Source organism: Eurosta solidaginis, chromosome 1 (assembly GCF_040869045.1).
Source record: "Eurosta solidaginis isolate ZX-2024a chromosome 1, ASM4086904v1, whole genome shotgun sequence".
In the NCBI taxonomy this organism is placed as follows: Eukaryota; Metazoa; Arthropoda; class Insecta; order Diptera; family Tephritidae; genus Eurosta; species Eurosta solidaginis.
Window position 1 is genome coordinate 108,261,534 of NC_090319.1, and position 23,279 is coordinate 108,284,812.

A 23,279-nucleotide genomic window follows, 5' to 3' on the forward strand; every position below is an offset into this window, starting at 1 on the left:
GGATCATTTGGAGACCATTCCGCCATCATTTCTGGATGGTATTCGGGATCCGTCTGGGATGCCGTCGGTGTCATTTCGAGACCTTTCCCCGACTAATACGGGAACATTTGGGGACCCTTTCGCCATCATTTCTGGATGGTTTTCGGGATCCGTCCGGGATTCCGTCGGGGTCATTTCGGGACTTTTTCGCGACTAATACGGGATCATTTGGAGACCCTTTCGGCATCATTTCTGGTTGGTTTTCGGGATGCGTCCGGGATCCCGTCGGGATCATTTCGAGACATTTTTGGGATCATTTGGGGTCCCTTCCGGCATAATTTCTGGATGGTTTTCCGGATCCGTCAGGAATCCCGTCGGGGCTATTCCTGCACTTTTTCGGGACTAATACGGGATAATTTGGGGAGCCTTTCGGTATCATTTCTGGATGGTTTCCGGTATCCGTTTGGGAACCCGTCGGGGCCATTCCTGCACTTTTTCGGGACTAATACGGGATCATTTGGGGAGCCTTTCGGCATCATTTCTGGATGGTTTTCGGGATCCGTTCGGGATCCCACCGGGGTCATTTCGGGACTTTTTCGGGATCATTTGGGGTCCCTTCCGCCATAATTTCTGGATGGTTTTCCGGATCCGTCAGGAATCCCGTCGGGGCTATTCCTATACTTTTTCGGGACTAATACGGGATCATTTGGGGAGCCTTTCGGTATCAATTCTGGATGGTTTTCGGGATCCGTTCGGGATCCCATCGGGTCCATTTCGGGATCATTTGGTGTCCATTCCGGCATAATTTCTGGATGGTTTTCGGGATCCGTCAGGAATACCGTCGGGGCTATTCCTGTACTTTTTCGGGACTAATACGGGATCATTTGGGGAGCCTTTCTGTATCATTTCTGGATGGTTTCCGGTATCAGTTTGGGAACCCTTCTGGGACATTCCTGTACTTTCTGGACTAATACGGGATCATTTGGGGAGCCTTTCTACATCATTTCTGGATGGTTTTCGGGATCCCAGCAGGGTAATTTCGGGATTATTAGGGGATCATTTGGGGACCTTTCCGGCTTCATTTCTGGATAGTTTTCGCGATCCTTTCGGGATCCCGTCGGGGTCATTTCGAGACTTTTTTGGGATTAATACGGGATCATTTGGGGACCCTTTCGCCATCATTTCTGGATGGTTTTCGGGATCCGTCCGGGATCCCATCGGGGTCATTTCGGGACTTTTTCGGGATAATTTGGGGCACGCTCCGGCATTATTTCAAGATGGTTTTGCGGATCCGTCCGGGATCCCGTCGGGGTAATTTCGAGACTTTCGGGACTAATACGGTATCATTTGGAGACCCTTTCGCCATCATTTCTGGATGGTTTTCGGGAACCGTCTGGGATCCCGTCGGGGTAATTCCGGGACTTTTTGGGGATCTTTTGGTGTCCCTTCCGGCATAATTTCTGGATGGTTTTCCGGATCCGTCAGGAATCCCGTCGGGGCTATTCCTGTGCTTTTTCGGGACTAACACGGGATCATTTGGGGAGCCTTTCGGCATCATTTCTGGATGGTTTTCGGGATCCGTTCGGGATCCCATCGGGGCGATTTCAGGACTTTTTCGGGATCATTTGGTGTCCATTCCGGCATAATTTCTGGATGGTTTTCCGGATCCGTCAGAAATCCCGTCGGGGATATTCCTGTACTTTTTCGGGACTAATGCGGGATCATTTTGGGGGCCTTTCGGTATCATTTCTGGATGGTTTCCGGTATCCGTTTGGAAACCCGTTGGGTCATTTCGGTACTTTTTCGATACTAATACGGAATCGTTTAGCGACCATTTGGGGACCTTTCAGGGGTCACTTCGTAACTTTTTCTGTATTATTACGGGATCATATGGGGACCCTCTCGGCATCATTTCGGGATGGGTTTTGGGATCAGTTCGGGATCCCATCAGGGTTATTTCACGACTTTTCGGGACTATTTCGGAATCATTTTGGGACCCCTCCTCGTTAATATCTGGATGATTTTCGGGATCTGTCCGGGAATTTTATCTTGGGACCCTTCCGGGATCATTTTAGGTTTTTTCGCAACCGGTAGTTCAGCACACATGCCTTTTTAAATTATGAGCTTTTATGACCGTAGATTTGCTGCTAATTATTCGTAATTAAAATTCCGTATGTTTTATCTTCAATCTAACACAGCTTTTTCGTTCTATTTTTGAGTTTTTTAAATGAATCGTGTAACGAACTGTTATAACTATAATTATACTTTTTGTAATATTTTAACCAACTAAATACCCGAAAAAGCAACACTATTTTCATCTACAAAATTCTGTTTGGTTTTAGCTAATTGTAGTTTCACTCCTTTGTTCTATGAGTAGTAATTCTTTCACCATGGGAGGGTCGGTTAATTTAATTTAAAACAAAATGTATTTTTTTTTAATTCGAAAAAAACTGTATTGTACTATTCATGAAAGCGTGTCTTTCAGCTTATCTTCTCACTTACTTCTTTTTTTTTTACTAAATTACAAAAATAAAATAAATTAGACAAAAATAATTTTTAAACAGATATGTTGATAAGCAGGCTAACGTGAATAGCACATATATTTTATTTTCTCCTTGCGGACGGGGCCGCGGGTAAAGGCTAGTATATATTATAAATGGGAAAGTTTGGATGTTTGTATGTTTGTCCAGACGTTTGTATTTGTGACTCAATCACGCAAGAACGGCTGGACGGATTTGGATTAAATTTGGCACACATATAGTCAATAGTCTAGAAGGATCTACTAGCTATATTTTTTTGAAAAGCGGAGAGGTTCCCACCCCCTAGGAACAGTTATAATTTAATTATTCTATTTTTTCGTATATGTGACTGAATCACGCCAGAACGGCTTGACGGATTTTGATGAAATTGGGAACACAGACAATACTCTACTGGCGAAATTTTTTTCGAACATGGAAAGGGGGGCGGAGGTCCCACGACCCCTTCGAATAATTACTTTTTAATAATTTTTACACAGTATAACTTAACGTATACTGACCTTCACCAATATTACAAACTCAATGGGTCAAATAAGTCGAGGGCTTACAAAATGAGCAGTGAAACCACCCTCCCCCCTCCTCTACCGCTCTGGTGCAAAATCTATAAATTGTTACAACTCAATGTCAATTTTCTGGTAAATCAATAATTTTTGTTGTCTGGCTCATACAGATCGAGATCTAAAAAAATTTTGGAAAAACGATCAGGGGTCCTCTCCTTCTCCGCCTGCCATCCGCCCTCCCTCAATTGTTTGTATTGCCCCGCTTTTATTAGCTTTACCTGAATGTTTCTATGTAACTCTTCATTCGCTCCAACGCGCCTGCTGCCTTATTAACATGATTTTATAATTAGCTTCACCTTATTTGTAATCCCGTTAGGGTCATATCGAGACCCTTCCGGGATCATTTCTGGATGGTTTTCGGGATCCGTCGGGGATCCCGCCGGGGTCATTTTGTAACTTTTTCTCGACTAATACGGGATCATTTGGAGACCCTTTCCGCATAATTTCTGAATGGTTTTCGGGATCCTTCCGGGATCCCTTCGGGGTTAATTTGGGACATTTTTGGGACTATTCCGGTATAATTTCAGGACTATTTCGCGATCATTTGGGGACTCCTCCGGCATCGTTTCTGGATGGGTTTCGTGATCCGTCCGGCATCCCGTCGGAGTTTTTTCGGGATTATTTGCGTACCTTTGAGAGATAAATTCTTTATGGTTTCTGGGATCACTACGGGACTTTATCGGGGTCATTTGGGGTCCTTTCCGTAATCATTCCTGGATGGTTTTAGGGATCCGTCCGGGATCCCGTCGGGGCTATTTTGGGATCATTAGGAGTATCTTCCGGCATCATTTCTGAATGCTTTTCGGGATCCGTCCGGGATCGCGTCGGGGTCATTTTGTAACTCTTCCCGACTAACACGGGATCATTTGGCGACCCTTTCGGCATCATTTCTGGATGCTTTTCGGGATCCGTTCGGGATCCCGTCGGTGTCATTTCGGGACTATTTCGGCATCATTTGGGGTACCCTCCGGCATCATTTCTATATGGTTTTCGGGGTCCCGTCGGGGTCATTTCGGGATCATTTGCGATGGTTTTCGGGATCCGTCAGGGATCCCGTCGGGGTCATTCCGGGATCATTTGGGATCCTTTCAGCATCATTTCTGGATGGTTTTCGGGATCCGTCCGGGATCCCGTCGGGTCATTTCGGGACTTTTACTCGATTAATACGGGATCATTTGGGAACCTTTCGCCATCATTTCTGGATGGTTTTCGTGATCCGCCCGGGATCCCGTGGGGATCATTTCGGGACTTTTTTGGGATCACGTGGGGTCCCTTCCGGCATCATTTCTGGATGGTTTTCGGGATCCGCCCGGGATCATTTCTGGGTAATTTCGGGACTATTTCCGGATCATTTGGCGTACCTTCCGGCATCATTTCTAGATGGTTTTCGGGATCCGTCCGGGATCCCGTCGGGGTAATCGGGACTTTTACTCGATTAATACGGGATCATTTGGGAACCTTTCGCCATTATTTCTGGATGGTTTTCGGGATCCGCCCGGGATCCCGTCAAGGTCATTTCGGGACTATTAAAGGATCATTTGAGGACCTCTCCGGTATCATATCTGGATGGTTTTCGGGATCCGTCCGGGATCCCGTCGGGTTCATTTCGAGACTTTTTCGGGATCATTTGGGGTCCCTTTCGGCATCATTTCTGGATGGCTTTCGGGAACCGTCCGGGATCCCGTCGGGGTAATTTCTGGACTTTTTCGCGACTAATACGGGATCATTTGGGGACCCTTTCGGCATCATTTCTGGATGTTTTTCATTTGAGGACCTTTCCGGCATCATTTCTGGATAGTTTTCGGGATCCGTCCGGGATCCCGTCGGGGTCATTTTGGGACTTTTTCGGGATCATTTGCGGTCCCTTCCGGCATCATTTCTGGAAGGTTTTCGGGATGCGTCGGGGATCCCGTCGGGGTCATTTCAAAACTTCTTCTCGACTAATATGGGATTATTTGTGGACCATTTCGGCATCATTTCTGGATGGTTTTCGGGATCCGTCCGGGATCCGCCCGGGATCATTTCGGGACTGTTAGGGGATCATTTGAGGACCTTTCCGTCATCACTTCTGCATAGTTTCCGGGATCCGTCGGGGATCCCGTCGGAGTCATTTCGAGACTTTTTGTCGATCAATACGGGATTATTTGGGGACCCTTTCGGCATAATTTCTGGATGGTTTTCGGGATCCGTCCGGGATCATTTCGGGACTATTAGGTGATCATTTGAAGACTTTTCCGGCATCATTTTTACATAGTTTCCGGAATCCGTCGGGAATCTCGACGGGGTAATTTCGGGATTATTTCGGGATCATTTCTGCATAGTTTCCGGGGTTCGTCTGGGATACCCTCTGGGTCATTTCGGGACTTTTTCTCGACTAATACGGGATCATTTGGGACCCTCTTTCGGCATCATTTCTGGATGGTTTTCGGGATCCGTCCGGGATCCCGTCAGGGTAATTTCGGTACTTTTTCTCGGCTAATGCGGGATTGTTTGGGGACCCTTTCGGCATCATTTCTGGTTGGTTTTCGGGATCATTTCGGGACTATTAGGGTATCATTTGAAGACCTTTCCGGCATCAATTCTGCATAGTTTCCGAGATTCGTAGGGGATCTCGACGGGGTCATTTCGGGACTATTTCGGGATCATTTGGGTTACCTACGGGGATCACATCTGAATGGTTTTCGGTATCCGTCCGGGATCATTTCGGGACTTTTTCTCGACTAATACGGGATCATTTGGGGACCTTTCGGCATCATTCCTGGATGGTTTTCGGGATCCGTCCGGGATCCCGTCGGGGTAATTTCGGGACTATTAGGGGATCATTTGAGGACCTTTCCGGCATCATTTCTGGATAGTTTTCGGTATCCGCCCGGGATCTCGTCAGGGTCATTTTGGGACTTTTTCGGGATCATTTGGGGTCCCTTCCGGCATCATTTCTGGATGGTTTTCGGGATTCGTCCGCGATCCCGTTGGGGTAATTTCGGGACTTTTTCTCGACTGATACGGGATCATTTGGGGATGGTTTTCAGGTCATTCAGGGGTCATTTTGGGACTTTTTCGGGATCATTTTGGGACTTTTTCGGGATCATTTGGGGTCCCTTCCGGCATCATTTCTGGATGGTTTTTGGGATTCGTACGGGATCCCGTCGGGGTCATTTCGGGACTTTTTCTCGACTAATACGGGATCATTTGGGGACCCTTTCGGCATCATTCCTGGATGGTTTTCGGGATCCGTCCGGGATCCCGTCAGGGTAATTTCGGGACTATTAGGGGATCATTTGAGGACCTTTCCGGCATCATTTCTGGATAGTTTTCGGTATCCGCCCGGGATCTCGTCAGGGTCATTTTGGGACTTTTTCGGGATCATTTGGGGTCCCTTCCGGCATCATTTCTGGATGGTTTTCGGGATTCGTCCGGGATCCCGTTGGGGTAATTTCGGGACTTTTTCTCGACTGATACGGGATCATTTGGGGACCCTTTCGGCATCATTTCTGGATGTTTTTCATTTGAGGACCTTTCCGGCATCATTTCTAGATAGTTTTCGGGATCCGTTCGGGATCAGGGTAATTTCGGGACTTTTTCGGGATCATTTTGGGACCATTTCGGGATAGTTTCTGAATGATATTCGGGATTCGTCCGGGATCCTGTCGGAGTTTTTTCTGGACTTTTTCTGGACTATTTTGGAATAATTTGCAGCCCTTTAGAGTTCAATTCTGGATGGTTTTCGGGATCCGTCCGAGATCCCGTGAGTGTCATTTCGGGACTATTCCGAACTATTTTGGGATCCGTCCGGAATCCCGTAAGTGTCATTTCGGGACTATTTCGGAATCATTTTGGGACCCCTCCTTGATAATTTCTGCATGATTTTCGGGATCTGTCCGGGATCCCGTCGGAGTTATTTCGGGACTTTTTCGGGATCGTTTGGGGACCCTTTAGGGGTCATTTAGTGACTTTTTCTGTATTATTTCGGTATCAATTGAGGACTCTCTCGGCATCGTTTCCGGAAGTATTTCGGGATTCCGCCCGGGATCCCGTCAGGGTAATTTCGGGACTTTTTCGGAATCATTTTGGGACCCCTCCGGGATAATGAATGAATGAATGATTTTCGCGATCTGTCCGGGATCCCGTCTGAGCTTTTCAGGACTATTCCGGACTATTTCAGGATAATTTGCCGACCCTTCAGAGATCAATTCTGGATGTATTTTTCGGGATCCATACGGAATCCCGTCAGCGTACTTTCGGAACTTTTTCAGGGGTATAACGGGTTCCGCCAAAAACATTTTGGTTCTTTTTTGGGAGTATTTCGGGATCATTTGAGGATAGATACTTCAGGGATAATTTCTGGATGATTTTCGAGATTCCTGCAGGATCCCGTCAGGATCATTTTGGGACCCCTCCGGGATAATTTCTGGATCCTTTTCGGGATCTGTCCGGGATCCCGTCGGAGTTATTTCGGGACTATTTCGGGACTTTTTTCTGGATTATTTCGGGATCATTTTGTGCCCCTTGAGGGATAATTTCTGTATGATTTACGCGATCTGTCCGGGATTCCGCCGGAGTTTTTTCGGGACCCTTCCGGACTATTTCGCAATCATTTGCGGACCCTTCATAGATCAATTCTAGATGGTTTTCTGGATCCCGTCAGGGTCATTTCACGAATATTTCGGGACTATTTCGGAATCATTTTGGGGCCCCTCCTGGTTAATTTCTGGATGATTTTCGGGATCTGTCCGGGAATTTTATTATCATCTTGGAACCCTTTTAGGTCATTAGGGATTATTTTAGGTCTCTTCGCAACCGGCAGTTCTGCACACATGCCTTTTTAAATTATGAGCTTTTATGGCCGTGGATTTGCTGCTAATTATTCGTAATTAAAATTCGGTATGTTTTATCTTCAATCTAACGCAGCTTTTTCGTTCTATTTTTGAGTTTTTTAAATGAATCGTGTAACGAACTGTTATAACTATAATTGCACTTTTTGTAATATTTTAACCAACTAAATAACCGAAAAAGCAAAACTATTTTCATCTAAAAAATTCTCTTTGGTTTTAACTAATTGTAGTTTCACTCCTTTGTTCTATGAGTAGTAATTCTGTCACCCCTCTCATATCAGTTAATTTAATTTAAAAACAAAATGTATTTTTTTTTATTCGAAAAAACTGTATTGTACTATTCATGAAAGCGTGCCTTTCAGCTTATCTTCTAATTTAGTTCTTTTTTTTTTACTAAATTACAAAAACAAAATACATTAGACAAAAATAATTTTTAAACAGATAACTTGATAAGCAGGCTAAGGTGAATAGCACATATATGTATTTTATTTTCTCCTTGCGGACGGGGCCGCGGGTAAAGGCTAGTATATTATAAATGGGAAAATTTGGATGTTTGCATGTCCAGACGTTTGTCTTTGTGCCTCAATCACGCAAAAACGGCTGGACGGATTTGGATGAAATTTGGTACGCATATAGCCAATAGTCTAGAAGGAACTACTAGCTATATATTTTCCAAAAGGGAGGAAGTCTCCGCCCCCTAGGAACAGTTATAATTTAATTATTATATATTTTCGTCTTTGTGACTGAATCACGCCAGAACGGCTACACGGATTTTGATTATGATGTATTTATCTTTGTTGAGACCTGGCTTAATTCAAATTTTTTTGATGAGGAATTTTTTGATGCCAACCTATATAATGTTTATCGTAAGGATAGAGATATGACAAAAACGGGTTTAGCAAGAGGTGGTGGTGTCCTCATCGCGGTTCAACGTAAATACCAAGCTTATTTAGTATCACTTGAGAATGATGATTCTCTAATTAATCAACTGTGTGTTTCTGTAAAGAGTACATCAACACATGGATCATTATTTTTTGCGGTTTCATATATTCCGCCAAATAGTGGAGATTTTCTCTATTGTCTACATGCTGACAATATTACATCTATAGTCGTAAATAAGTTAAGTGATAATCAAATATGTATCTTGGGTGACTTTAACCTAAGTAATGTTAGTTGGTCTGGTAGCTTTTCAAGATCAGGTCTTACGCCATTGAACGTTAACTCTGGTCATGAATCTTATTTCATTGATAGTCTTTTAAGTCTGAATTTGATACAAGCCAATAGTTTTGTAAACAAGTTGGATAAAACTCTAGATCTAAGATTTGATTAAGCTGATCAATACTTTTTGTATATGTATGTAATAGAAATAGGCTGCAACGACCAAAATTTGCTTTAGTGCAAGTCAAAGGACTCCACTATTCAAGCCCTACGTTTTGCTAATCTTCTTAGCTTCTTCAGGGGCAGACTGCATTTATTAAATAATAGTATAATACAGCACAAACAACAATGTTAAACATGAAACATGAAAATAGAAAATTATAGAACTTAAAATTGAAAAAAAAGTTCTTCAATTTTAAGTTCTATAATTTTCTATTTTCATGTTTCATGTTCAACATTGTTGTTTGTGGTGTATTATACTATTATTTAATAAATGCAGTCTGCCCCTGAAGAAGCTAAGAAGATTAGCGAAGCGTCCTTTGACTTGCACTAAAACAAATTTTGGTCATTGCAGCCTATTTCTATTACATACTCTAGATCTAATTTTTATTAGTGATAATTTGATATTTAATATAGCTGAATGCCTTTCTCCAATATCATCTTGCGATAAGCACCATGTGCCTTTGATCGTTACTTTTAAATTTTATGAATTCTCGTCATGGGTTCCTGAAGAAAAAGTATCTTTTAATTTTGCAGCTTGCGATTATGACAAAATCGACGCTTCTTTAATGGATTACGACTGGGATATTCTATCATCCTGCCCTAATGCTTCTAGTTGCTGTCATACTTTTAAAACTCTAATCCGACTTTATTTTAAAAAATATACCGGCTGTAAAGAAAAGGCCTTACAAACTTCCGTGGTATAACATTAACTTGAAAAAGTTAAAGAACATAAGAAATAAATTCTTCAAGAAATTTAAATCATCTGGTAATCAAACCTATTTTATCAAATATCAACAATACTCCAAAGATTTCAATTGTTTAGATAAATTTTTGTACAGAAACTATATTCTTGGAATGGAGGAGAATATTAAATCAAATCCAAAAGCCTTCTGGCAGTTTATTAAGTCTAAAAAGTCGAACTCTTCTATACCTTCGGCTGTATTTTACGATAAGCAGTTTGCTAGCACCCCATTTAAGGTGGCCAATTTGTTTGCAGATTTTTTCAGTTCAAATTTTGTTGTTGACGATGACAATCTTCCGCCTAGCTGGAACTATAACTGCAAATCTACTTACAGTTTTGGTTCTCTTAGCCTCTCTTCTAAAGATGTTATTACTGGCATTAATAAACTTAAACCATCTGCGAAAACGGACTCTGATGGACTTTCAGTTCTACTATTCAAGAATTGTCCTGCTTTAGTTGTGCCTTTTAAACTAATTTTCAATTTGTCATTGTCAACTGGAGTTTTCGCTGATGATTGAAAATTTACTTCTATTAGTCCTATTCTTAAAGGAGGCTGTAAGAACGATGTCTGTAATTATAGACCCATTTCAAAGCTTTCTACGGTTTCGAAGCTTTTTGAAACTATCGTTAAGGACAAAATGTACTTTGTATGTAAGAGTCTGATTTCGCCAAACCAGCATGGCTTTGTCTCAAACCGATCTACGGTTTCGAATCTTGTAGTATTCAGTGAGTATTGTATTGCTTCTTTCTCTTCGGGACTTCAAGTGGACTGCGTTTACACTGATTTCTCAAAAGCTTTCGATAAAGTTTCACATTCCTTATTGATCTATAAGCTTTCTCGTTTAGGTTTTCATTCAGTTTTTTTGAAATGGATCCAGTCTTATTTATGTAACACAAATTGTGTGGTAACAGTTGACGGCACTTCTTCTGAACCATTCTTCGCCTGTTCTGGGGTTCCTCAAGGAAGTATACTAGGCCCACTACTGTTTGTTTTGTTTATTAATGATATAAGCAGCTGCTTCAATTTTGCTGAGTTCTTACTCTATGCCGATGATTTAAAGGTATTTTCGAAAATTGCAAAACCGGATGATGCTGTTAAGCTTCAGAAAGACTTTGATAGCTTAGAAGTATGGTGCTTTAATTCTCAGCTTTCTTTAAATATCAAAAAGTGTTTTAAAGTCACTTATGCGAAAACTCGTAATATCTTGCTGGCATCGTATCACATTTTCCATTCACTATTACAAAGTTTGGATGAAATTAAAGATCTTGGTGTAAATTTTTTTAGTAACTTCTCTTTCAATAGACATATTAGTCACATTATTTCGAAAGCTTATTCAGTATTTGGATTTGTTAGGCGCAATAGTTCAAATTTTTGTGACCCTTATACTCTCAAGTTGTTGTACACGGCGTTTGTTCGTTCTAAATTGGAATACGCTGCTTTTATATGGAGGCCAAGACACAAAAACTACGTTAACAGGATTGAACGGGTCCAACAAGTTTTTCTCAAATATGCTTTACACTCTTTGAATTTTGATGAACCAATTCCATCTTATGAATCTCTCCTGCTTTTGATAAATTTAAAAACTTTGGGAGCCAGTCGAACGGTTCTCTCGCTTTCTTTTGTTCATAATATTTTCAGTGGCGACATTGACTGCTCTTTTCTTTTGGAGACAATTAATTTTAACATACCTCAGCGTAATCTTCGTAGCTTTCTACCTTTTTATGGCGTTAATTATATAACTGATTATTCACGTAATGCTCCTCTTGTGCGAGCCCTGATTGAGTTTAATTTAATCTCGAGTTCTATCCAATTTGATTATTCATTTTCGAAAAGTGTTTATTCTAAGATTCTAAATACTATATTCTAGGTTTTTAGTCTTAGTTTTTATTTTTCATTGTTAATTGATATTAGTCTGTAAGAATCTTTTGTTCATAGACTAACTAAATAAATAAATAAACTTTTCGGGACTGGATTCCGTCAGGGTCATTTCGGGATCATTTGGAGACCCTTCAGGGTTCATTTCTGGATGGTTTTCGGGATCATTTCGGGACGATTTTGTTATCATTTTGAGACCCTTCCGGGATCATTTAAGGACTCTTTGAAACCGGTAGTTCAGCACACATGCCTTTTTAAATTGTGAGCTTTCATCGCCATGGATTCGCTGCAAATTATTCGTAATTAAAATTCGGTATGTTTTTCGTTCTGTGTATTTTGGATTTTTTTAAAATAATCCGGTAACTATAATAACTATAATTACACTATTTGTAAAATTTTAGCCAACTAAATACCCGCGACCACCGTGGTGTGATGAAAGCGTGCTCCGCCTACCACACCGTATGCCCTGGGTTCAAACCCCGGGCAAAGCAACATCAAAATTTTAGAAATAAGATTTTTCAATTAGAAGAAAATTTTTCTAAGCGGAGTCGCCCCTCGGCAGTGTTTGGCAAGCGCTCCGGTGTATTTCTGCCATGAAAAGCTCTCAGTGAAAACTCATCTGCCTTGCAGATGCCGTTCGGAGTCGGTATAAAACATGTAGGTCCGGTCCAGCCAATATGTAGGGGAAATCAAGAGGAGCACGACGCAAATTGGAAGAGAAGCTCGGCCTTAGATATCTTCGGAGGTTATCGCGCCTTACATTTATTTATTTATTTTTTTTTTTTAAATACCCGAAAAAGTAACACTATTTTCATCCAAAAAATTTTCTTTCGTTTTAGCTAATTTTAGTTTCACTCCTTTGTTCTATGAATAGTAATTCCTTCACCCCTGTTATATCAATTAATTTAACTTAAAAACAAAACGTATTTTTTTAATTCGAAAAAACTGAACGTACTATTCACGTAAGCGTGCCTTTTAGGTTATCAGCTCATTTAGTTATTTGTTTTACTCTGTTACAAAAAAAAAAAATACATTGACAAAAATAATTTAAACAGATAACTTGATAAGCAGGCTCACGTGAATAGCTCATATATTTTATTATCTCTTGCGGACGGGGCCGCGGGTAAAGGCTAGTTATTTATACTTAGATCAAGTAAAAACTCAAGCCTACCTAAACAAAAAGGTTCCCTAGTTCTACAAAGAAAACACTGCCTGCCTTAAAAATATGCTCTTGCTTGAAATGTACCTAGGTTTGAGAAAACGACACTAACAGTTTTTTGTATCTAATAACCCTTCGAAAATCTACCTGTTAACTAACTGATATACGAATACTAACACATATGTACCAGTAGGGTACTTAAGTATTAAATGGATATATTTATTTGAATTCTTATAACTTTTGTTTTAGTCCATCGATTTTGATGAATGAAAGCTTATTTTTTTTGTAATACAACAGAGCTTAGAGAGAAAAAAAATCTGCAAAAAAATAAAAAGTTTCCGAGATCCTTCCACACAAAGTACAAATTTGTTTATATTATTACAAAAAAAATTTAAAAAATCCGTAATGATGGTTCGTTATCTTAGAATCTGCAGGGCCTAGCAAAAAGTGTTGCATGCACACTTTATAGCAAATTTTATTACCTTTTAAAAGCTTTGGAATTGCTCAATTCGTTCTTGAGATATATATGATTAAGTGGACCGAATTTTCTTTTTACTTGAAAAACAGGTAATTCGTAAATATCTCAAAACATTACCATAGAATTAAAAGTAACCTTGATTTTCGGAATCAGGGCGTGGTTTTACATAGGAATTTCATAATGGCGTCTCTGGTGCAGAAAAAAAATTGGAATTTCTGATCCAGTGGCAATTTAAAAAAAATTGCGTAATAAATTGTTTCAAACTGCAAATGCAACCTTGTAAATTGTGTTTATTGAGTAGATTTAAACGTCAGTTACGCATGGCTCAACTATATGGCTGGCTCACCTTATCAGCTGATTTTATTTTTTTTCATTTCACTGGAGTAGGGATTGTCAAAAGAAGAGGGCAAACTCAAAATGAAACCAAAACATTGAACACATTTTCTTACAACACACAAAAATTTCAAAGCTTTATGTTTTCATTCCATTCCATTCTCGTAATACCAAAGTAGACAAATAAATAAGAGCCACCAGTCTGCTAAGAGTGGCGAGTAACTCGCTGGAAATAAAAAAAATTGATGTCTAATGTTTTCTGTGAGGGACATTTTTAATTGTCTCGCATTTATCCATGCCGTGTAGGCACCTTATGCAAATGTTATTTTTGGAAAGAGAATTAATTAATTAAATAAAGTTGGAAAAATAAACACAAATACCCCACGAAATGTATAGAAGACATTTATGCACATCTCGCCAAAAAAAAACCTGGGAGTACCCTAACGAATAACATTACGCAAAGTAACGAGTGACGTCTTTTATTATATTTATCCTCTGTGGTAATACCAATACGCACATTTTGACAGTCTGAACAAAGGTATGTTGTTGCTGTAGAGATGAGCCAACCAGCTATCAAATTACTATTGTATAAGCTAAATTAAATTCACGTAGAGAGTGCGACAATGGAGCATTTATCGCATAGTTTGTAGACTTATGTTTAATATAAAAGGGGTTCAGTGGCGTAACTACCATCAGTCTTACCGGTCTCAGAAACCGGGGCCAGAGCACTAGGGGGCCCCCAAAAGTGGCAAGAGAAAAAAAATTGTTTTCATCTTTATATCAGAAAAATGTTCAATATGAAAAAATTAAAATGTTGGTTTTTTTCGTTATAAATATTCGTTGCCAGCTTAATATTATATTTCTATAGTGTTCTTCTTTTCAAATTTTCGCGCAATTTCATATGAGCATGTTTCATTCTTGACAATCTTTTTTTACTGTTTTTGCTCAAGCTCAGGAAGTTTGTGACACTGAATATCAGGTGAGTAGTGACAAATATCTAACAAAAACAAATTTGCATGAAGAATCCTTGTTGTTGCATATATGTGACTTGGAATGAAAGAAGAAGGTTAGCAGTCGCCTGCTATAAGGACTATTTTGGTGGATCTTTTCTTCGACTCGATTCAGGTAGTAAGGTTGCCTGGTGCTCGGTGGAACTAGAACGAATCAAATTTAATGATTGATGCTTAGAACTTGGAAAGATCATTATGTTCATTGTGCAGAACATAGACTAAACTTTGTTCTCAATGATGCCTCGATGGGTGCAATACCTGAAGTCCAAAAATTCTGGGAAACAATTGAGCGTTTTTTTCGCGAACAGTATAAAAAAGATGGGAGTTATTATCGACTTTTTTTCCGAAAATTCTTCGTTGAAACTGAAACGACTCTGTCCAACTCGATGGTGATCCCGAAACGATTTTTTACAAGCTGTTCGATTCAGGTATAGTGATATTTTGAAGGCGCTGTCCCAAATCATCCTTATCAGCAATTCGAAAACCGAGCGAAATGAAGCAACCTATCTACGCCAAGTGATGGAAAATTTCGAATTCGTTTTTCAAGTCATTTTGCACACAAAAGTTCAGACAACAACAAACCTGGTTACAAATCTCTCCAAAAGCCAGATGTCGACCTTTCTCAAGCAAATGTTTTACTCGCGCAAGCGTATCAAGAACTACCAGAATCCGAAATGACTACGAGGGAGCAAAATCACAGGCCATCAAAATAAGTGCGGATTGGAAAGTCAAGGTTGCTTTTCAGAACAAGCGGATCAAGAAAACCAAGAAATATTTCGAAGAAGTGTGCCAGGACGAAAGACTGTCTGATGGAGAGGCACGATTACGTGTAAATATTTTCCATGGATGTCTCGATATCATTTGAAAGTTCGGTTTGAAAGTTTGAAGAACGTGATCAAAAGTTTTCGAGTACTCCAACCTAAGGAAATGACAAAAATGACGGACCAAGAACTGCACAGGGAAGTTGTGATACTTGCGGATACTTATGCTGAAGACATCGGCGTCAAATTTCCTGAACAGTTGTTATCTCTTCGATCATGTCTCAAAAAACAAATTAAAAGACTCAGTTCTGTCAAGCGACTTGCAAATTTGTTAATTATTGAAAATGCTGGGGCGGAGTAGGAAAAAATAAAATGATTCAAAAAATTTTCCTAGTAAGGGTCCCCTAGTAAGAATCTGACTGGGGCCCCCAATTCTATAGTTACGCCACTGAAGGGGTTATGAGAACGAAGAGATCTCTTTAGAATAAGCAAATGAATCGCGTGCAGTAAACTCCGAAAATGAAAGACAAGGAAAGGGTTGACCTGAGTTCTAATGGTTTCAAATTAATTAGCAGCAAGTGGGAATGATAAGAAGCGACTGGGTCTAAAAAATGTAAGGATTTTAGGAAGATCTTTTGTACTCGCTCAATCATGTCGATTGCAAACTTGTGATAAGGCCTCCAAATAAATGCAGCATATTCCAGTTTGGAACGAAGGTAAGGATTTTAGGAAGATCGTTTGTACTCGCTCAATCCTGTCGATTGCAAACTTGTGATAAGGCCTCCAAATAAATGCAGCATATTCCAGTTTGGAACGAAGAAACGATGAGTAAAGCAATTTCAAGGTATAGGGATCTGAGAAGTTGGTGCTATTACGCCTCACGAAACCTAAGGAAGCATACGCGCTTGAAATTACATAGTTATATGGTTATTGAAAGAGAACGAGGAGTCAAAGATAACCCCTAAGTGAAGGGGAGTACCCGAGATAGTACGAACATAAAAAAAATAAATGTAAGGCGCGATAACCTCCGAAGAGATCTAAGGCCGAGCTTCTCTTCCAATTTGCGTCGTCCTCTTGATTTTCCCTACAAATTGGCCGGACGGGACCTACATGTTTTATGCCGACTTCGAACGGCATCTGCAAGGCAGATGAGTTTCCACTGAGAGCTTTTCATGGCAGAAATACACCCGGAGCGCTTGCCAAACACTGCCGAGGGGCGACCCCGCTTAGAAAAATTTTCTTCTAATTGCAAAACCTTATTTCTAAAATTTTGATGTTGTTTTGTCCGGGGTGTGAACCCAGGGCATACGGTGTGGTAGGCGGAGCACGCTACCATCACACCACGGTGGCCGCCGTGATAACTAACTGAATATTATGCTGACATTTAAAGAATACTTAAAAAGACAAACACAGCGGATATATTTACCTTTTTATTCTATTTTTATAACGGAACTCTATGAAAAAATTAAAGCTTACGTTTTCCAAAAAAAAAAAAAAAATTGGATAATATCGGTTTACAATAAAGCGTGCGATATTTGAAATTAAGTATTTCATTCTTATTTTCCGGAGAGATTTCGTTTATAAGTAGTAACTGTGAATGGAATGTAAGGCTTATACAAAAAAAAAAATAAATAATAATTTTAATTCATTTTGATATGTTTGTTGATATAATTAATTCAGTAATTTTAAAATAAAAAATCTTTAATTAAGGGTCCGGTTATTATTGCTTCATCGCAAGGTGGTGTAAATATTGAGGAAGTTGCTGCCGAAAATCCTGATGCTATTGTTTACGAACCCATCGATATTAAGATTGGGTTAACGCCTGACCAAGCCACTAAAGTCGTTGAATCTGTTGGCTTGGGTGAATTTCAAGAGGAAACTGTAAAGATGCTGATGAATATGTATCAATTGTTTGTAAAGAAAGATGCTTTGCTTATCGAAATCAATCCTTATGCTGAGGATGCTCTCGAAGGGTGTAAGTATATATACATAGTTAATGCAAATCTAGACATAACAGAAATTTTAATGTAACCAATAATAATACGCTTTTACAGGATAGGTAGAACATAAAGTTAAAAATATCAACTGCGAATTTATATTAGCTGAATTATAAGTGATATTGTATGCTATGGAGCTTACTGTCTGCTATGTTTTTACTTTCAGACAGCTCTGTAAAATTTAAAACCAAATTACATATCAAAGCTATAAATATAAAACGTATCACAAACTTAACTAAACAATTGTGCAAAATATTGGCATTAGAAAACCATAACTTGAAATTAATAGTTTTTGTAGCTATGTGACATTTAATATTTCCTCGTCTCAAGGATCCGTGTCACCTTAATATTAATATTCGTGTTCACAAAAATAGCAGCGCTTCACTTGCAGTGAATAAAAGTAAAGTGTAAGGCATATTACCCTTAACGATATCCATATTTAAAAAATGTACGTATTGTAACGAATTTTGAGAAATTCCGTTTATTCCACACCATCTGCTAACGTTCGAATCGCTAAACTGTTGAATAAATCACTCCAATATTCGGTATTGCAATATGGTCTACTTGGGAGTAGTACAATTATACTTCAATATCACGTACTTCATAACAGCGTGTTTAAATGACCACAAGTGTGTGCGTGAAATATCTCTTCGCTGCCTTCTATATATGTGTGCAAATGATGATTGATGTGTTCATGTACACATGTGTGGCTCGCTTTAATGTTTTTGTTGTTGCGTGATTATTTACTAACAGCCTAGTGATCATAAAATTCGCCACAGTATGAACGAAAATCGACACTGATGATGGCACAACACCGAAACCGGTTTGTCCCGAAACCAAATTTGGCAAGGGATGACGGAAAATCGTTCCAATATACATCAAAAAATGTATCCATGACTCCCCAAATTTCGTAAATCGATCCCGAACCGTAGAATGAGAAACGAGCCAAGACCTTGTTGGAAGTCCCCCAGAGGGTTTGGGGTTAGAATATACCCGTGGTAGGTATGCCTGTCGTAAGCGGCGACTAAAATACCGAATTCATGGGGTTTGTGTAGCGCAGCCGTTTCAGGTTGCCAGCGCAATACATAGCTTCTACAAACCCAATTGTCATCCTCACCTATCCGTGGCGAATTCTGTTTCTTTAACAGCCGAAGCTCTGGCGACCCCGAACTCCTCGTGGATCTAGGGGGTGGGAGGGCGGTATGGCCTAGAAGGTCGCATGTGGTCATAACAAATCGTTCCCGAGATGGTCGGGTTTGGCACCAGAACGTACCGGATCTGCACCCGGCAAAGGATCATCAACTCGATAACACTCACCCAGGCCTTCGGGGATTGTCCTTATCGCTACAACAACAACAACAACCATGTTGGAAGCACCACTATGTTTCACGATCTTTAGAATGTACTTACGAATGTAGTATGTATTCAGTGGTCTTCTTACGGATTCGCGGCGTCCTCTAGATCCAAACAATACCTGTTGCAATACCGTGGCCCCACATAATATTGCGCCAATTCGTTATCGGCCAATCAACGTTCGCTGTGGCAAGCTCCATCCTTTGAGTAACCGAAAATTTTGAGAAGTGTTTTCAATTCAAAAAAGTTGGATAGAAGCTCGGCTCAAAATCTCTTCGGAAGTTATCGCGGCTTGTAATTATTTTTTATATCATTAGCTTATTTACGAAATTATCGTAAAATAAGCTTTTATTTTTATGAACAGGTTTCTATATCATGGCCGCAATTAACATACTGCGTACAAGTATTTAATATTCATTTCCGCCCATGCATATATACCTAACGTTATAATGGTGCTTAGGAACAGTAAAGTGTGCAGTATAATTAGCTATAACTGTAAATGGCTTTGGCTTTATGGATTCTCCGCTGTTGTTTTTGTGAACACTGTACATATTTCTTATGGCATTTTCTCATCTGGAAAATATTTTAGCCTCTTACATTGTAACTTTTGAACAAAATGGCCTGACGATCTGTGCAATGGCTGAACATGTGGATAATGGCGTCATATATTTTGGTTAAATAAACACCTTTCTTTTGTAAAATAAACACCTAAACGTAAAAGACCCAAGAAAATGGAACATTATTTACAGAATAGAAAACGCCATTAGATTAAGATAACACAATATTTTTTTATTAACCTACCGTTAAAATCAATACCAACACAACTATTTAAAAATATTACTTCATCATTTAATTCAGATTTAAAATTTAACTATGTGCTAATCCTATCAATATTTTATTTATTCTACCATGTTTTATCGTACGTTAATTTATGCCAAAAACACCCACAGGCTCCTGTAAGTAGTACTCTTAAATATTTTTATGTGTACATAATTGAAGAGTTGCGTTCTTAAAGGCGTCAAGGGTCGATTTTCCCTTTTTACGTAAAACGGCTCAATAGAAAGAACAGGCCCATATTTATGTCCACGCAGTTTAAACTCAGTTAAAATAAAGTTGACTAGAGTTTAACCCTGCCACGTCTTCCGCTTAGGTTGTGATGATCAGCAAAATTCTATGTTATCGAACAAAGTGGCAAGGTTAAACTCTAGTCATGTCGCACTGAAAACCCGGCATTAAACTGACTTCGTGACATCAAAAATTCTAGTTTTTCTGCTTTGTTTTACAATAATTGTAGAAGTAACTCATGGGGAGTATGATAAGCTTATCGGTAAAATTTAACATTTATTCTTTTTTACCCACACTGAGGGAAATCTATGGTGCGACCATCCGCAACTATGAATACTTCAGGCATACGTGCCAACTAAGTGGCTGCATAATATTTAGTTGGGTTAGATTTAGTGGGCATCCGTCTTAAGCTCAAAACTAATAGCAATTAGTAAACCCTATTGTTCGTTATTAGTCATTATCGTGTGTGTTTCTAGCTCCGTATCACGATCAGTTCTCACGGGAATGGTCTGGATCATTGGGAAACTTGAGAAGCAGAGGTCGTGATATTTTTGTACACATGAACTGTGATAGGTAGATGTCGTTGTTGTGTTTCATTTGTGGCAACATGCTCACTTTTCTGCATGACGGCAACCCGTTTTGGGCTAATGACAGATTCTTAAAAGCAACGAACGATGCGCAACACGTTTCAGCAACAACATCTCAATTTTTAACTAAATTTCATTTATTAGTTGTAGGAGTATTATTTATGTAATAAATTTTCTTAAACGTATAATCTAACGTGACTACAGTAGTATAGATAGAATCAAGTACACTACATTGGTGACCCCAAACTCAAAATGAGCACGCAAACACAAAATTCGAGCACAGAAAACACGGCAACCACATCTTCAAGTGTTTCAGAATTTGGTTCAGCATTCAGCGAAAGCCCCGGTGCAGCCACTCGTGCAGTTAAATTACCCCCCTTCTGGAAAGGCAATTGTGCAATATGGTTTATACAAGTCGGGGCCGCACTCGAAATAGCACAAATTCGCAGCAGACACAATTTATGAGGTGCAAAACAACATAATGTCAGTGACTACCAAAGTGGGGCCCCAACAGCTGACGGTCAGTAGCATACAACGAAGCACATAAATTCTTTGCACATAATATCGAAGAATTAACTGCTCAGGTACAAGCGCTCACAACGGCGGTAAAAACAACAAAAGATGAAAAGGCGAGAGAGATGGGAAAGGACATGTGCTATTATCACACACGATTCGGTGCCCAAGCAAAGAAGTGCCGACAACCCTGTAATTTCCGCAAAAGCAATTTAAACTAACAAGGCCGTCGGTCATCTTCGTAGGCAGAGCTGACGGCCCGTTCAATTCGCGTCTACAAACAACCGATTTAAAAAATCGTCTCATCGACACCGGCGCCGACATTTCGGTGCTACCCCGGGGAGTTCTCAATAATATTCCAAAGAATTTAAAGAAAACTGATTTCACTCTCTTTGCAGAAAATGGGTCTATAATAAAAACTTACGGCTTACGCCAACTAATGCTCGACATTGGTCTGGGCCAAGCTTTCAAGTGGTAATTCACAGTTGCAGACGTTGCGCATCCCATATTAGGTGCCGACTTTATCAAACATAACAACCTGCTCGTCGATCTACGCAATCGGAGGCTGGTGCACTCTAACTCAAACGTTACTAGGTCACAGTCTCCACGACCTCAAGCATCAATGCAAGAAATGACGGCCGCACACGTTACATCCGCCACTTATAACAGTTATGTGGAATGCGTCCTCCAGGAGTTCGAGGGAATCACCAAACCGACTAATCCTAAGCATAGCGTAAAGCACCACATAACTACACAGGGTACACCCGTCGCAGAGAGGGCGCGTCGGCTCGCTGGAGAAAAATTAGCAGCAGCAAAAAAAGAATTCGACAGTATGTTAAAACAAGCCCACTCCATCTCATGCGAAAAAAAAGGAAATTGGCGCGCTTGTGGTGACTATCGACGACTAAACAGAGTCACAGTGCCCGACAGGTATCCCATTCCGCATCTCTGAGACTTCACATACTTACTGCATGGCTGCAGTGTGTTCACAACACTGGATCTCACGCAAGCATACTACCAGATTCCAGTAGCACCTGAAGACCGACCGAAAACAGCGGTAATAACACCTTTCGGCCTCTTCGAATTCAACATAATGACATTCGGCTTATGTAACGCTGCACAGTCATTTCAAAGATTAATGGATTCGATATTTCGAGACTTGCAGTTTTGTCATACTTACATCGACGATATCTTGATAGCATATAAGTCCATGGAGGAACACAAAAAACACCTAAGAATGGTGTTCGACCGCCGCAGACAGGACGGCCTTTCAATTCATGTCAACATGTGTTCGTTCGCACAACAAGAGGTGGTCTACCTCGGACATACAATCGACAGAGCAGGACTTGAGCCAACCACTCAGCGCATAGAAGCAATGCGAAACTACCCGAAACCACAAACATTTGCTGAGCTTCGGCTTTTTTTAGGCTCATGGAACTTTTATAGGCTAAACATTCCTCGAGCTTCGGAAATTCAGGCTCCACTAATCGCCCTCACCGCGGGACGACAAACGTCCGGTGGGATGGAATGAAACAACATCAAAAGCCTTTGATGACTGTAAACTGGCGTTGAAAGATGCCGTCCAGCTGGCATACCCAGCAATGGAGGCTGCTTTAACTCTTCGCTGCGATGCATCTGATCAGGCAATAGGGCGGCACTGGACCAATCTATCAAAGGTATGATACAACCTTTAGGGTTCTATACGGCTAAACTCAGTAAGACTGAACGAAACTACAGCGCCTACGATCGCGAACTATTAGCTATCTTCAAAGGCATACAATTCTTTAAACATCTGTTAGAGGGCCGAAAAGTCACAGTTATTACCGACCATCGCCCACTCTCATTTGCGTTAGATCAAAACTCTGATAAGGCTTCGCCCCGGCAACAACGTCAACTTCAGTATATCAGTCAGTTTACCAGCACGATAGTACATACACCGGGACATAAAAACACGGCATCCGATGCGCTGTCGCGGATTAATACCATAAACCTCCCTGTGAGCATATCAGCAAGAGAGATCGAAGACGAACAACATAACGATCAGGAACTACACCATCTGCTACGTTCAAGTTCAACATCTCTGAAACTACGCAAACTCAAAATTGATGATTCAGATG

General features: G+C 40.3%; 1 protein-coding gene across 1 annotated transcript in view; it reads left to right on the plus strand.

Annotated features, from left to right (window-relative positions):
* ScsbetaA (Succinyl-coenzyme A synthetase beta subunit, ADP-forming) overlaps positions 1-23,279 on the plus strand; it is a 195,920-nt gene that overhangs the window by 146,734 nt on the left and 25,907 nt on the right. Inside the window, exon 5 of the mRNA XM_067759638.1 lies at positions 17,358-17,622. Within this exon, the coding sequence (XP_067615739.1) occupies positions 17,358-17,622 (265 nt within the window). The remainder of the gene's footprint in view (positions 1-17,357; positions 17,623-23,279) is intronic.